The 17,154-nt window shown below is 37.0% G+C and overlaps 1 protein-coding gene across 4 annotated transcripts in view; it reads left to right on the top strand.

Annotated features, from left to right (window-relative positions):
- CHCHD3 (coiled-coil-helix-coiled-coil-helix domain containing 3) overlaps nt 1–17,154 on the top strand; it is a 286,849-nt gene that overhangs the window by 184,747 nt on the left and 84,948 nt on the right. For 3 of the 4 annotated variants that reach the window (XM_080663334.1, XM_080663336.1, XM_080663333.1), the window contains one exon: nt 4,388–4,471. In XM_080663334.1, coding sequence (XP_080519460.1) covers nt 4,388–4,471 — 84 coding nt within the window. Of the gene's footprint in view, nt 1–3,339; nt 3,355–4,387; nt 4,472–17,154 lie in introns of all 4 variants that reach the window. The other variant, XM_080663335.1, reaches the window with a different exon arrangement.

The raw sequence follows: 17,154 nt of genomic DNA, 5'->3' as shown, positions 1-17,154 counted from the left end.
ATGTACCCAGAGGGAGAGATACCTCAGTCCCCAGGAGCAGCCAGGCCTAAGGGAGCTGAGCCACTATGTCAAAACATTTTGGCTATGAAAATTTTCCTGGGAGTGTACAGAGGAAGGTAAAGTTCTACCAGCACAATATGCCATATCTGTAGTCCAAGTTTTTTTTTTTGTTTTCTGTTGACTTTTTTATATCTTGTAAGCACTTTCAAGGACATTTTCAAAATACATTCCTCTGCCGCTTTGAGGCATATCTGCTTCTTCTCTTGAAAAAAGAAAGCATAGGTGAAGATAAGTGCGTTTTAAAATAAAAATGTAAAACCAACGGTGAATAAAGAGAGGAGGTTGATAAGTACACAAACTTGTCAATCCTTTCTGAAAAGAGGCAAGTCTTTAAGGAAGGAAATCCATGCATACTTCATTTTGAATCTAGCTGTCAACAAGTCTATGTTCTTAAAGAAAACTTCATTTTTTAATTTTCTTTGTTTCTCTGGCATATGGAACTTTCTAGTTTTCCATCATGACTCACGTAAGCTCTTTCTGCCATGGTTTCAAGCCCAATCACTTCACCCCAAATGTACAGGATCTGAAAACTAAATCAGGGCACATTTTGTGTGGTGTGAGGAACAGCAAACAGGAGTTGGGGAAACTTTTGTATTCATTTTTCCTAAGAAATTATTCTACTAGAACAGTAAATGATGTTGTGATGCTGTTTGTTCACTCACAGTGATTCTCTATCTGTTAGACTTGCTCACAGAAGTTTTCTTTCCTTGCACTTGGTGCACTGCTTTTCCTTGGTTGACTGTGACTCTCCATCCTTGGCAGCTATTAGCTTAGTCAATGTATTCCAGGCTTATTTAAGTTTTAAGATTCATATTGTGTGACTTTCGCTCCCAGCATCACATTAACTGTTTCAAAGCAATGTGCCATTAAAGTGTTGTGACCATGTCTCTTTGCTTTGTTGTTCTCCCCAGTGATCTCAGACTATTGATTCTGCGGCCATCTAGGGAAAGATTTATGATGTTAGACTGTGGTTGGGTGTTTTCAGGTCTTTGGAAGTAGTTCCTCTTTAGTGTGCATATCTGATCTTCTGGCATGTTGCATTAAAGTTTCAGGGATTACATTTGGAAATGTAAATGAGTGTGCTTTATTTAGGTTGCAATCAGCCCCTCATAATTAAATTTCTTGGTTGTTGTAGCCCTCAGTAGGCTCCAATAATACTGAAGTGTTGAATTTTAAAATAATCTCACTGTGCAACTGTACACGAACAAAAGAAACACTTAGTGCAAGTGTTTTAAGAACCATGGTGGGTAATGCATACATTGAATGGGAGAGAGAATCAAGTGTTAATGCATTAAGGACTTAGTAGGTAAAATAATTTCCATGCTGTAAATAACTCTTCAAACTATTGAAACAATTTTTTTTTTCTTTGTCAATGTGGTTACTTAAGAGCTCACACTCTCAGCTTCATATATGTTTTCATCTCAGGAATAAATGTATGTGATATTAATGTTTAAAATAGTTTTCTGTTTATAGAAGTAATGTTTGTTCATTATAGAAAATTTGAAAAGTGGAAAATAGGCCAAATAAGAAAAATATCCCACTATGCATATCATATCCACTGTTAACATCTTAGCATACTTTAGATTTTTTCCATGTCTATATAACTAGACACTCAACTCTCTCTGTTCCTCCCTTTTGCTTCCTAACTCCTGTTTCTTAGCCAAAATTAAGAACTTACTATACATGCTATTTTATGACCTGTTTTTACCCCATATAATATTTTGAGTAAAAAATTCAATTATTCTATTAAAACATTATTTTTAATGGCTCTCAATGTTTGATCATTATGGCTGGACTAAAATCTTTATAATCAATATCCTGTTGTTTGACCAAACCTTATTTACACACACCTCTGTCGTGCCCACTTTTTTGTTGCTGAAAATAACGCTGGCTGCATTTTCTTAGAGGTAAATCCTTGTATGCTTTTCTTAGTATTTCCTAGGATTAAATGCCTAGAAGTAAAATTGGCCAAGTGATAAGCAGGTTGACAGTAATGAAGATACATACACACATACATTCATATATTTATATGTAGATATTTTCATAAATTCTAGTATGCTTTATTTGTATTCACTATGCAATGAAATTCATTCCTTGCAATATTAGTTCTACAATTTTTCCACCACCATAATCAAGAAACAGAATAGTTCTCTCATGTCAAAAAATTGCCTCCTGAGTCCCTTGACTACAAAGTGTGTTTATTTATTATTTAGAATATATAAAGAAGTAAAATGAACTAGAAACCACCTTGCTATAACCTCTGTTGATATTTTTGTTGGTCTTTTTTCCTTCTTTCCTACAGAAAAAAAAAAAAAAGAGAGAGAGAGATCTTTTCTGTTTGTAGTGTTTTCTGTTTTGTTTTGTTTTTACTTAGTATATTTATATTTAATAATTAGAGTGGGTTTTGTTTTTGTTTCTTTGCAATTCTAAATAACCCAGTTATCTATGTCTCTGAATATTGCTATAATTACTTGAGTTCTAAAAATAGCGTTTAGATCTCAATGAATGTATACACTTTAAGTCTTATTAGACTTTGTCAAATTGATTTGAAAAGTAGCTATACCAGTTTACATTCTGACCAACTGTATAGAAAAGCCTGGTTTTCTATATCCTTATTAATATTATTTTACATTTTTGTAAGTTCGATACATGAATAATGGTATTTCATTATTTTAATTTTCATTCTTTGACTTCTTCTGGGGTTTAGTTTTCTTTTTCCATGTGTTTATTTTTTGTACTTTTGTGTGTGATTTACCAGTCTATGTCATTTGTGGGTGGGGTAGAGGGCTTATTTTTTAAGTGCTCTATATATTAGTAACATTAACTCTTACAGCTACATGTTGGAATATCTTTTCCTCTTTTTCTCATTTGCTTTTCATTTGGTTTAATGATTTCTACATTTTATGGAGGGTCTTACAGTAAGTACATTCGTTTGCATTTGCTTTATTTTTTGGAGTATCTGTAGAATTTAGAAAGGTCCTACTGGGATCGGGCCTAAACGGGCAGTCGGACATCCCTCGAGGGGTCCCAGATTGGAGAGGGTGCAGGCTGGGCTGAGGGACACACACACCCGTGCATGAATTTCGTGCACTGGGCCTCTAGTTTAAAATAATAGCCTAGTCACATTTAAGCAAGTTAAGCAAAGCCCTCTTTTCCTGCTATTGCCTTCTTTGGTTTGCATTTTATTTTAGGTAGATATTATGCATCAGCTTTCTTTCTGACATTAGGAAACAGCATACTTACATTGCTAAATAATTGTTTGTTTTTAACATGCTGCAGGACATTGAAGTCAAAGTAAGTAGCAAAACAATGACCTACAAATGTGCAAATGGGTTCTCTTAAACTGAACAGAGTGGAAGTCACCTTTATAGGAGTTGAACCAGGTGATACTTGATCACCTTGCCAAAAAAAAAAAAAAAAAGTGTGTGGCCCAAGAATGGGAATGCCAGAATATATCCTTTCATAATTTCTTAAAGTTCCTGGTCAAGTGTATATTCAGCATTCACAGAACTAAAAATATGTTTTAAAACTTTCCTGACTTGAGGTGATATAGGGAAGTGATATGGGAAAAGGTCACTTAAACATAATGATCGAGATACAAACAATGTTTGAAAAATGCATATTTTGCTAATCTAGAAAAACATAAGTAACCATCTTTGTCATGATTTTCAAGAATAAAAAATTTTTATTGTGTTTTTATTTTGTAAAAAAGACCATAAATTTAGATGTGGGGAAAAAGATTTTTAAATTAACTGCATTATTTTTATTATTTTTGATTTTTAATTATTCACATAAACATTTATAGTAGTTTTCGGTCCTCTCTCTAAAGATAGCTGCTTCATAAAAAAGGAAGTAGACCAATACATGTATTTCTATTCAGGTTTCACTGAGTAATTTAAGGGTTCCCAATTATAAAGTTTATGTATACAGTGTCGCATAGGCATTTTTTTATTGTTTAAGAAAGGTTAATAACCATCAGTCTTATGCTCAGATTAAAATCAAAGTTTTATTGTGTAAAAATATTAATGCTTGAAATTACTCTCCAAAAGAGAAGTTAAATAAAAACTGTCTCTGCTGTATTATGATGCATTTGGACAAAGTAGGACACAGCTGTTACAGTAAAAAGAAAAAGAAAAAAACAATGCAGACTCATTCTTTACATTTAAATACAGCAATCATCATCCTATTAATGTTTTTCTATGGCAGAGACCTAATAATTTGCAGAAATCTTCCGCTTTGTGTACTTATTTCTAATGTAATTTATACTTGACTTTTGCTTTGCTATTGCTTTTTCCTAATATAGTATATTCTTCATTTCTTTTTATAGGCGAGGCTGCTGGAAGAGAAAGATCGAGTGATAAAGAGGCAAGATGCATTCTACAAAGAGCAGCTAGCTAGACTGGAGGAGAGGGTATGACTATTTCTTGTCATTGATTCTTCTATTACCACATCTGCAGCTTTCCCGTATATTTATTTAAAAATCAATAAATGAAAACTGTTACTGTTTTTCCTAGTTAAAAAGTGACCAGGAAGTGAAGAAGCCAAGCAGGGAATGTCATTTCTACTGTGATAGTTTTGAGTATGGTGATGTTATTGGTCCATTGATGCATTTTACCACTCATAAACCTCCCTCAGATATTTTTCCTTAAATGCTAAGAAAGTGCACTGCCTCTAGGTTACACAGTAGAGTGCTACTCATCATCATCATTATTATTATTCATAGTTTCTTTTTTTCCATTAAAAATTTAAGTGAATTTATTGGGGTGACAGTGGTTAATAAAATTATATAGATTTCAAGTGTATAATTCTGTTAGCATTACTCTGAACTCTCTCAAACATTGACTAAACTTGAGTTCATTCTTAGAAATGATAGTTTTTAATGGATATATTGTCTCTGTGAAAACTCAGTTTCACTGCATTTGTGGCTAAGAAATGAATGTCCCTTTAAAGAGTGGTAGACAGGAGCTCCACCGGAGAGTAATTTCAAGCATTAATATTTTTACAGGAGCTGAATAGTAGGACTTAGGGAGAAGAGTTAGGAAGAGGAAGAGTTGAGGTGGTACCTGTAGTCAGAAAGGACTTTGAATTGACAAAGTTGCAAAGGAGGGAATTAAGGCTGAACCAGAAGGTAAGAATGGGACTCCGGGCATGTAACCAGTGCTCCTATGCAGTGAAGTAGATTTGCTTGTAATATCATACAGAGACCATGATGTTACCGAGTTAGCTTTCTCTCCCTTTGATTGAGACCCCAGCATTTGATTTGTTTAGAATATAGTGTTTACTAATAAAGTAGGTAACATAAGAAATGTATTATTAAGCCCCATTCAGTACAATTATTTATATGTTGAAGATGTTCACACATCTCTGTATGTCACTGAACTCAGTACTTCCTGAATGTAGGGACCAATTTCTCATTCATTCAGCAGATACTTAAGCACCTGATGTGTATCAGGCCCTGGTCTAGTGCCAGAGATATATTATTGAAAAAAATGAACTTCTACCCTCATGAAGCCTAAATACAATGAAAACCCAGTATATATATCGTGTGGGGAACTGAGATTATGTGGCGAACAATAAAGCAAGGGAAAGGGCGACTCAAGGTTGGATGGAGGGGAGAGCCTGTGTAAAAATAGGATGGCATTGGGATGAGATCTGCAGAAATGGGGGAGCCTCAGAACCCTGGAGCAGGAGTGTGGTTTGCATGTTTAGAAAGGCCAAAGGGTTGTGAGCAGAAGAGTATTCTGGCTGCTGTCTTGAGCAAGAAACGAAGCAAAAGTCCTAGGAAAAAGTTATGACAGCGACTCAGAAAAGAAATGGTGAAGGCTTGGGCCAAGGATGCTGGGCAGTGGAAGGAAAGAAATGTGTTTGGGTATTTCAGAGTCAGAGTTGACCAGATTTGTTGATGGCTTTGGTCATGATTGAAAGAAAGAACTCAAAGGTATTCTAGGTCTTTGGTTTTTACATAGGATGTAAATTTACATAGGATGTATTTTTATATAGGATGGATTTTCCACAGGGGAAGGCTTAAAATATGGTTCTGGGTGTGTGTGGTGGAGGAAATCAGGTGTTTGATTTGGGATATGTTAAACGTGGGATATTTTTTAAGACATCCAATTAGAGATGTTAAGTAAGCATAAAGTGGAATGGCTTAGAGCAGAAGTCAGCACATTTTTCTCTAAAGGGCCAGATAGTAACTATTTTCAGCTTTGTAGACCATGTGTGGTTTCTGTCATAGCCCTCAGCTCTATCATTGTAACATAAGAGCAGCATAGCCAGTATGTCTGTGAATGTGACATTGTTTCAGTTTATTGAAGTTTGAGATACTCTTCTTTTGACACCCCCCTTCTCCCCAAGCATCTGAAAATGTAAAACCTTTTTTTTAATTGTTTAAAGTATTACAAATAGTAGTGCATATGTCTCCTTTTCCCCCCATTGACCTTCTTCCCCCAGCCTCCCCTACCCCTCGACACATGCCTCACCGCCCCCCCACCCCCAGTGTCTTGCACCCATTGGTTATGCTTATATGCATGCATACAAGACCTTCGGTTGATCTCTTACCTCCCCAACCCTCCCCAGCCTTCCTGCTATAATTTGACAATCTGTTCATTGCTTCTCTGCCTCTGTATCTATCTTTTTGTTCATCAGGTTATAATGTTCTTTATTATCCATAAATGAGTGAGATCATGTGGTATTATCTTTCACTGCCTAGCTTATTTCACTTAGCATAAAGCTCTCCAGTTCTATCCATGCTGCTGCAAATGGGCATTTAGGCTGCTATGGTAAATTGTGCTCCTGTGAACATAGGGGTGCATATATCCTTTCTGATTGGTGTTTCTGTTTCTTGGGATACTGTCCTGGAAGTGGTATTATTGGGTCAAATGGCAGTTCCATTTTTAAATTTTTGAGGAAACGCCATACTGTTTTCCACAATGGCTGTACTAGTCTGCATTACCACCAGCAGTGAAGGAGGGTTCCTTTTTCTCTGTATCCTTGCCAGCACTTGTCATTTGTTGATGATATCCATTCTGACAGGTGTGAGATGATATCTCATTGTTGTTTTGATTTGCATCTCTCGGATGATTAGTGACTTTGAGCATGTTTTCATATATCTCTTGGCTTTCTGAATGTCCTCTTTCGAAAAGCGTCTATTTAGGTCCTTTGACCATTTTTTTTTTTATTTGATTGTTTATCTTCCTTTTGTTAAGTTGTATGAGTTCTCTGTAAATGTTGGAAATTAAACACTTATCGGAGATAACATTGGCAAATATATTCTGCCATGCAGTGGGCTTTCTTGTTGTTTTGTTGATGGTTTTGTTTGCTGTGAAGAAGCTTTTTTTTTGTAGTCTCATTTGTTTATTTTCTCCTTAGTCTCTCTTGCCCTCAGATCTGTGTCTGTAGAGATATTACTATGACATATGTCTGCAATTTTGTTGCCTATGGAGTCTTGTAGGATTTTTATGGTTTCCCGTCTTACGTTCAAGTCCTTTAGCCATTTTGAGTTTGTTTTTGTGTATGGTGCAAGTTGGTGATTTAGTTTTCTTTTTTTTTGCATGTATCTGACCAAATTTCCCTTCTCTGCTTCCTATTTCTTCTTTTTACAGAAGACCCTTTAGCATTTATTGCATTGCTGGTTTGGTGGTAATAAACTCCCTTAGTCCTTTTTTGTCTGTGAAGCTCCTAATTTCACCCTCAATTTTGATTGATAGCCTTGCTGGGTACAGTATTCTTGGATTCAGACCCCTTCTTTGTATGACTTTGTATATTTCATTCCATTATCTTCTGGCCTGATGTGTTTCTGTTGAGAAATCAGTCACTAGTCTGATGGGGGTTCCTTTGTAGGTAACTTTCTGTCTCTCTCTGGCCACTTTTAAGATTCTTACTTTGTCGTTGGTGTTTGCCAATTTAATTATAATGTGCTTTGGCGTTGGTATTTTGGGGTTCATTTTGTTTGAGATTCTGTGAGCTTCTTTGACTTGTGTGAGTTTTTCTTCCCAATATCAGGGAAGTTTTCTGTCATTATTTCTTCAAACAGGTTTTCTATTCCTTGCTCAGTTTCCTCTCCTTCTGGCACCCCTATTATGCGGATGTTGTTTGGTTTGTGTTGTCTCGAAGTTCCCTTAGGCTCTCCTGTTTTTTAAGCTTTTTTTCTAGATGCTGCTCTGCTTGGGTATTTTTTCCTATCTTGTCTTCTAGCTCACTGATGCGGTCCTCTGCTTCTTCTAGTCTACTGTTGATGCTTTGTATTGAGTTATTTATTGCAGTGATGTCATTTTTTATTTCTTCTTGGTTCTTCATATCCTCTTGGTTCTTACACATATTGTTGAATTTGTCTTCCAACCTTTTCAGCGACCTTATGACCATTTCTCTGAATTCTTTCTCTGACATATAGCTTGCCTCCATTTTGTTTACTTCTTTTTCTGGCGGTGGCTCCTTTTCTTTTGTATGCCGGCTGTTTCTTTGTCTCCCCTGATCTCTCCTCTCCGGGTGTCTGGTTATGTAGCTCACTCTCTCCTGCATTGACTTCAGGGCACAAAATACAATAGCAACAAGGCACAGCGCACAAGGCACTGAACACAAATGTATTCATGATACTAATAACCCCAAATAAAAGTGACTACCAGAGAAAAGAGAATTAGAGGATAAAAAAGAGACAGAGTGCAAAAATGATATTGAGGAAAGGAAAAAAAGTAAGAGAGAAAAGAAAGAATAAAAAAGAAGGGGGGGAAAAACTATTTACATGGAGAGAAAACTCAATAGAACAACAGCAACTAATCCAAAAAATGCAAACAACTAACACCCAGATATGAGTCAAACGATAAACAACAACTAGTAGCAAGCGAGGAGAGGAAAAACAGAAGCAAAAAAAAGAGAGAGAGAGAGAAACAATCACACAAAGAAAAAAAACTAATCTAATCAACAAACAAAGAAACAACAATAATAGGACAGAGAAAAAGAAGGCCAAAACCAAACAAAATAAAACAAAAAACATAAAACAAAAATACAACAACAAAAAAAAAAAAAAAAAGGAAAGAGAGAAAAAATTTGGATAGTGAAAAAAGAGAAGAGCGAAGTGTGTATGGTCTTAGAACAGGGGATCGGAAATTAGATATATCAGTAGGATGAATTTTTAACGGGATAAAAAGAAGGAATAGGGAAAATCTAAAGCAGGAATTGGGTAAGAGAAACAGGACAACAAAAGGGGAAAGGTGAGGAAGAGAGTGTTGGCATAAAGGTAAAGTTGAGATAGAGTAAAATGATGCTAAAGAAAAAATGAAAATAGAATGTAGAACATTAATCCCAAAATAAAATAAAGAGAAAATAAAATGAAACTTTAAAATAAGGTAAAATAATAGTAGTAATAATACTGATTAAAAATAAAAATATAATAAGTAAAAGGTAAAATCAAGTGAGAAAAAAAGAAAAAAAATTTAGTTTCTTAAAAAATTAAAAATATAAATGTAGTGAAGGTCATTCATTTCCTCTAGTGTTCTGGTTGGCATGCCTGTTTCCTGTCAGGTAGTCAGGACAGTATTGAAGTTCCCTGCATTCCACCACTCCTCTGTGTTGTAAAACACAGTCCTGTTTTCAAGCAGGCAATATTTCTTTGTTTCTCAGCCTGCCTTTAGTTGTATTTTTCAGAAGAGTTAGTTTGTGATTCAACCCCTGGGTGGCAGTGTTTCTGTATTGACATCAGGGGCTATAAGTCCTCTCTACCCAGTATTTAGATTTTGTTTTCCCTGCCACAGTTAATACTGGTTTGGGGGAATGGACTGCTCCAGAGCTGGTTTTCTGATTGTTTCTCCCCGCTCTGATCCCCAGGTTCCACAAAAACAACTTTCCCCTGCAGTCTCTGAGAGTGTTTTTAATTGGGTGATCCTATGTACTGGTCTTAGTAATCAAAAGCAAGGATTTAAAGAGATAAAAGAGCCAGAGTAAGTGCGCGAACTCGCGACTTTTGGCCCTGGCACTGCGCGTTACTCTGCACATGTCTTTTTCCCCTGGCACAGGGCAGCCGGTATACTGATAAAACTTCAGGCTGCCTTTTTGTGCCCAGCCCAGCTATGGGTTCATTTCTAGATTTCCCTTCTGCCAGCAGCGCTGTGGACCCCCTTCCACATTCACGGACTATGCTGGCCCCAATGGCTGCGGATTTTGTGGGGCGCAGACTTCCTCTGTACCTCTAGATTCCACTGCGCGCATTTCTCCCTCCAGCCTGGATCGCAGACCTCACCTTTATCTGGACGAAATCTGACCTTTCCGTGAGAAGGTGCAGAGCCCATCAGAGTCTGCATATTCGTGCTGCTTGAGACCCAGTGTTCATGGGTTCGCAGCTGGTCCTGGGTGTTGTGGTTGTAGGGTCCTGGCAGGTATCTGATTCTTCCCAGTTGAAGGTAAGGCTAGGCTTCCTATCACAGCCACTCTCCCCTTCAAGATGGTGCAGTCTCTGCAGCAGAGCCGGTCGCTCCGGGAGAGATTTCAGCAGCAGTGGAGGCTGCATGGTCAGGGGGCCCGGTCCGGCAGTCCCCAACAGTCCCTTGGAATATAGCTGTCCCTCACAAATAGACACTCCCCATACGTCCACACACTCTCCTTTCATTCTCTTACTCACACACTATCTTGCAGCCTGCCTTCCCATCAGCAGCCATCTTCAATCTCCTGTAAAACCTTTCTTACAGCGCCACTGAAATGGGTGGCGAGTGGAATTGACCCAGCACTGTAGGATGCAGAACCATGGATTTTAGAGTACAGGCTCTGACACCGGCTGGTTTGGATAGGAACCGGCTTTTAGCTGCTATGTATCTTGGAGCTCCTTACTGAAACTTTGTTTCCTCAGCTATAACACGAGGATATAATGATATTACTTCACTAATTTGTTGAATGAGACAGATTTCATAGCACACCTGTATTGGTGTCCAGTGCGGAGTAACCACTCAGTAGTGTTACTTGTTTTATTGGTCCTTCCTGAGCACCCTACCTGCCAGCTTAGCCGTCATTAGAGAAATAAAATGGGTGGGAGTGAAGGTCTTGAGATGATTTACTCAGCATCTGCTTTCTCTGCACCCAGAGATAGTTTTCTTTGCCATCAAATATTACTATACTTGAATTCATGTATTTTTTGAGTTTTGCATTTATATCTTTTGAATTTGTTATTGATCACTGTTAGTGGCAAGAAAAGGCACTGAAAAATATTCACCCATTTCTCATAAGTTCACTGACTTGATGCAGATGATTCTAGGCTGGTGTGAGGAACTGCGAGGAGGTATTCCTGGCAGATTAAACTGGGCTGCTCAGCAGCTGACTTACTTTTGGCCTCAGAGTAGGACAAGCAGTGTGATGATATCAAATCACTGTAAATAGGGTCTTCTTATTTGGCAAAATATAAGTGATTTTTCCCATTTGAAGATAAGTCTGGAAAGTACTTACTTAGGAATTTTTACAGAAACCTGAGAAGCACCAGTGAGCTGAGACAATTCCTGATGGGGAATAACCACATTACTATTAGTTAATACTTAGGAATTCCATGTCTAATGGCATGTGGCCAAAAGGATGCTGAACTAGGGGTCAGGAGGCATGGCTTTGTCATCTGCTCATTTGACAATTTCCCTAATCTCTGTGGTTTCTGGTTGTATAAATTAGTGAGGAGACTATTCTGTTCCTTGCTCACCTTAGTGAGTTATTGAAGGGACCAAATGAGAGGATGTGTTTAAAATCTCCTTGAAAACTGGAAAGTGCTTAACCACATAGTCTGCTGCCATTAATAATATATACTTGCTTTCTATTGTGTATAAGATATTAATAATCATAAAATTACTTTATTATTATTCAACATCCTGGTATCTTCTGCCCATTTCTGTGAAATCATGTTTTTGTTTGTTACTGCCATTCTTAAAGTATCTACATTGAAATTTGTTCATTTGGGATTTCATCTAGGAGTATTTGAGAGACAGTTCCCCAATGATGAAGCATTTTCTAGACTTAATGCCAAGGGTTGTGCAAAGGGTTTTTCTTGCATTGTGATGGTAGTGAAAAATAGAGTGTCTAACCATTTCTGTTAGAAGGTGTAAAAACACTGAATCCAGTAGTACATAATGTAAGAAAAACATTTTAATCTGATAACTTGCAGAATCGTCTAACTTACTATGAAATGCAGGTTATTTGTGCTTTAAAAGTGGATATAAATACATATTTTCTTTATTTTAACCAAATGAGATGATGAAACCATCAACTAGATACCACCTAGTATATTATTAATAGAGAGGGATATGAGTCTTACAGAATCATTCCAAGGATGATTTTTAAGATCTCTGTGCCATCTGCTCTCAGCTGGATTAACAAACCCAGTAACTGTATATATTATCACTTTTTGGTGGTTCATAATCTTATGACTTGAACTACTAATTTCCATTGACCTGATGCAGACTTCTTTTAAGAATGTGACCCAGGTCCACTGAGCATGAGAAGCACATTCAGTTCGTGGTTTGCCTGTTGGATCTGTTTCAGTAACTCTTTATCAATTAGATATTCCCTTGTGTGAATGGAGCCTTCCCCTCCCAGGTGTTTATACTGGCTAGTTCACCAGGTGTCTGAGATAATTTTCTCTTTCACTAACTTGTGAGGCATAATAAGTATAATTTAACTGGACACCAATTTCACACCTCTTAGAACCAGTGTTCCAATATTCTCTACTGAGAAAAAAGGTCAAAGCCATTTGAAAGTTTTTCAGGTCCTTATTTCATTGTAAATGTTGCCAGCGTTATTTAGCAACATTGTCATAGATGTGAAGTAAATTTTGATGTTTTAAGAACATTAGAGAATCGTGTGTGGGTGTGTGACCTAACGGAGAGATTCGAGTGTTTGTTCCCGTTGGTGAGCTGATGAGAGGAATCTTTCAAAGAGAAGTCTCTTAATTCCCATGTCCCTCAGGGAGTTCTCTACAGACCTGTCTCTATGATGCCATATTTTATGACAACTGAAATTAGTTATCTGTGTTTATCTTGTCAACTCCTTGAGGGCAAAGGTCATTTTCTTATTTCTGTATTTTCCATAGCTCACACGTTCTAAGAGCACAGTGAATGAATCCTAGGTTTACTAGGCTTATCCCATAACATTATGTCTGAGCAGTTAGTGTACAGTTTTTAAATATAACAAAATGCTTAGTATCTTCTTCACTAATTATTTAAATGAACAATTTAAGTCCATGAGAAAATCAAGTTTAACTTTGAGTATCTGGCTATTTATAGCAGCAGCAGCAGCATCCTAGTAGCTTACAGTAACATTTATTGAGCATTTGCATTTGTGCTAGGCACTTGGCATAGATTATGTCATTTTATCCCCACAAATAATGCTATGCAACTGCCAACCCTATTGTTTAATGAAGATCCCAGGGTTTCAAATAATTATCCCAAGAATGTACAGCCAAAGCATGATCTGGACTTAGGCCAGTTTTTACACCTGAACTTCTAGTCATTATCCAGTCCTGTCTTTAATATTTGCCAGTTCTTCACTTAAGAAGCTAAGTCCTGCTGATAGTTTTATTAGTTCTTTGGGTGGTAGGTTAGCTCTTTCTGGCTTGAAGTACAACTTCTTATGTCCTGATGTTATAATTTGATTAATGCAACCTCATAACCTGAAAGTGTTAAGCAATTCAGAATGCATAATTTTCTCCCCAGGATTTGGCACTTCCTGGGAAAATTTGACCAAAAGGGAGTAAATAAGTCCTTATTACCTAGCAAGTATAGAATGATACTCCTAAGGGTTGTTTTAATACCTAGTTGTACTTCTTTTACTTTGAAGTAAGACATTTATAGTCATTTGAGTAGTTAAAAATATTTCTGAGGTGTTCATTTGTTCGTTCATTCATTCATTCATTCATTCATTCATAGTATTGCTATAGGACAGTCATCCCCTCCCTCCCCTAGAAAGAGAGCAAACTTTCTGTTACTTTTGATAAATTATTTTGATGGTTATCTCATTAGAGTCTGGATTGCCTGCATGTTCTTCAAGAGAATGTGTGTTTTCCTGTAGTCTGTTAGTCCTATGGGAGGAAAGTGAGTAGAAGAGCCCAGATTCCCCAGGGAGCTTCAGGATGAAGGACTCCTTTCTCTGCAGACATCTTGGAGACACAAATTCTTTGATGATTAGTGTGTCTTGCATGCCTAACTTCTCAATTATGAACTTGAATTGATTTGCTCTACTGCATCCACTTTGCTCTTGGCATTCATAAGAATGGTGGAGTTTGGCACAGCATGAAGAGAGCTTTAAAAGCTCTGGTGGTTTGAGGAGCTGAGGGAGATCAGAGAGCTTAGTCAGATATAGTTACAGTATTGAGATCAACAGGGTATGGGATATGTATTGCTTTCCGTTTACAGGCTTCTGTGGATTTCAGCAGCAATTTGCATACACGCTGCAGTCAATCCCATACAATTAAGAAGGAGAGGGAAGTGTACAAGCTGGGCAAAAGAGAGCAATGCAAAGAGGATGGTGAAAAATAAATTATCATTAAGAAGAAATGTACTTTACTAGTTCGTCACCTGTGGAGAGAGTGGCTAATTAAATTCTAAGGTCATGCTTACATCAAGTGAGCAATTTTTAAAAGCCTTTTACTTATGTATGTGGCATAACTTCTATTGCATCATAAAGTGTCAGGCTCCTCTGTATGATTAATTGGCTTTTTTGATTGCTTGACTTCTTCCTTGTCAATTAGTACCTTCATTTCTATATTCCTCTGTGCAATGCTTGGGGGAATAATAACACCAACGATGATAATAAAGAGAAATGACAACAGAACAGATGATGTCAGCTCCGTGTGCTGCTTATGGGAAGAAATTATTGTGCATTTCTACTACCAGATGAAGTCTGTCATTGTAAAAATATATCAGTGAGTGAAGCTGGGTCAGCCTTTTCAAGGGATTAATAAGGACACAATCACAGACCACTGACATCTGAGATATTAAAACATAAACAATCCTATTTGGGGTAGGGAGATAACTTAAACTCAATGTATGGGATTAAAAACTCCTTGGATATTTTCCCCTATTTGCTTCCTAAACAGTTGTCAGTGGTTCTAGGTTGTGTGGGTAGCTAATATACACCAAATTATTGTGTGTGCTTTGGTATGCAATGTGATAATAGCAAATTTAGCACAATAGTTAAAAGCATCACATTCAGGTAGATAAGCCTTTGTAGGTCATGCTAGTTTGCATTTGTCAACCTAGAGAAATGTATTGTTTTATGACATTTGGAAATTTTGTGCTGGCTTCCTCATTCATCTTGAAATCAAGGCAGATTCTCTGTAGTTTCTGTAGTTACCAAGAGTTTCAGAAGCAGTCAAGGTTCTCTGCTTCGGGAGTTTGCACTTTGAAGACTGTAGAAGCCAATGCCACGTTTAATTTTAATAACATTACAAGTGACAGAGATGCCAATAAAATGGTGGCATATACCTTGATTTGCTCTCAATTTTTTTTAATCAGTAACGAATAATGGTAATTCATATAAATGCCCTGAGATGTTAATTGTTAGGTAGAGAAGTGAATAATGCCCAGTATCACCACATCTTTTGTTAATGTAATTGACAGAGTTATGTATAACTTAGGTTCAAAGTCTGAACGCTTTTATACTCTTACTTGCTTCCCTAAAGGAAGTTTATTATTGCAGATATTCCAAAAGTAACAAGCAAGATGCACTTTAAAAAAATTTCATTCTCTGAGGGGGGAAGAATCAATACAATATGTTAGAAATGGGGGTCTTATCCTTAATTAATTATTCAACAAGTCCTCCAAACGCATTGGCTTTCTGTTAACCTCTCTGAATTTTCTAATGGGGAATGTGGTTTGGGTAACCTTGAAATGTTTTTTTAATCTGGCTTTAGGGATATGAGGCCCTTTCCCCTCCCCTCCCCCAGATAAGCTGTTGAAAGTGCATCCTGTTAAAATGATCCCCTTAACCGGAGCCAGTTTTTCTGTGCCGAACTTTAGAAGAAAGATTTGCAAATCATGGGATCAGCACTTAATTTGGGGCTCTCTTGACCATGTAGGCTGTCAAGAAGTATTAACCTTAAGGTAAGATGAGAACATGGAGTACAAAGCTGTGAGATGATGGCACACAGTACACCAGGTATTAAATAGCATTATCCATCCTTCTTGCTACAGTAAATAGGATTTCACTATTACGATGTGTCAGGGCTTTCAGTGAAATCAAATTTACAAGACACTAAACTGCCATCCTCTCTGCTGAGCAGCTTTATTCTGGGATCTTGCTTTCATATTAATCCTGTTGGTAGGAAATACTTGTACCAATTGTGCATGGAAATTATAATTTAATGATCTCTTCCTTTTCTCTATTCAGAGCTTAGAATGGACCACTGTGCTTTGCAGTGATAGCCCCATGGCTCTGAGAAAGAGATAATATACAGTTCAGCTTTAAAGCCCAGCATTGCTTTTCTGTGAGTGCTTGTAATGATCGTAAGTGCTAAGATGCCAACAATATGGGTTGCATATTTCCTCTACTCTGCACGTTTCTTTTACCTGGTGAAAGACTATGCAATAAAATAATTAGAGTCTGTTTACCATGGCAGTTCTTTAAAATGATATGCCACTTGAATGTGGAAAGACAAGGTAAAAAACAAAGTGTTATGAAATCTAGGGAAAATTAATTCTACTTTTAAAGATTCTGTTCATTTTGTCTAGGGAGGCTCAGCAGGCTGTTTTATTTGAAAATACAATTAACACCCCCTTTCCTTTCTTTGGGATCTTTTCTTGCTATTGATAACAATGTTGCAGCCAGCAAGTCATTCTGTGTTTCCTTTGTATGCCATTGCAAATGGGCTAAATCTCTTGATTTTTCTTTATATCCAATTTTATAATTAGTGATTGTTTTGCTTCTTGATGTTTTGTTTATTTATAAATTTCAAATGTACTACATTAGGCAGACCAACTAAGGTTTTTATTTCTCTATTTTACTGGCAAAAAATTAAAGTACATAACCTTTTTTTTTTTTTTTTTAAGGAAATTTCAGGGATGGTGTAAGAAAATGCCCCTGATGGCAGTTTTATGTTCAGACCATGAGCTAGCTGTGTCTCTGTAAGGTATTATGTTT

The sequence above is a fragment of the Plecotus auritus genome (assembly GCF_963455305.1).
Source record: "Plecotus auritus genome assembly, chromosome: 4".
In the NCBI taxonomy this organism is placed as follows: domain Eukaryota; kingdom Metazoa; phylum Chordata; class Mammalia; order Chiroptera; family Vespertilionidae; genus Plecotus; species Plecotus auritus.
This window is presented reverse-complemented; position numbering and strand designations above follow the sequence as displayed.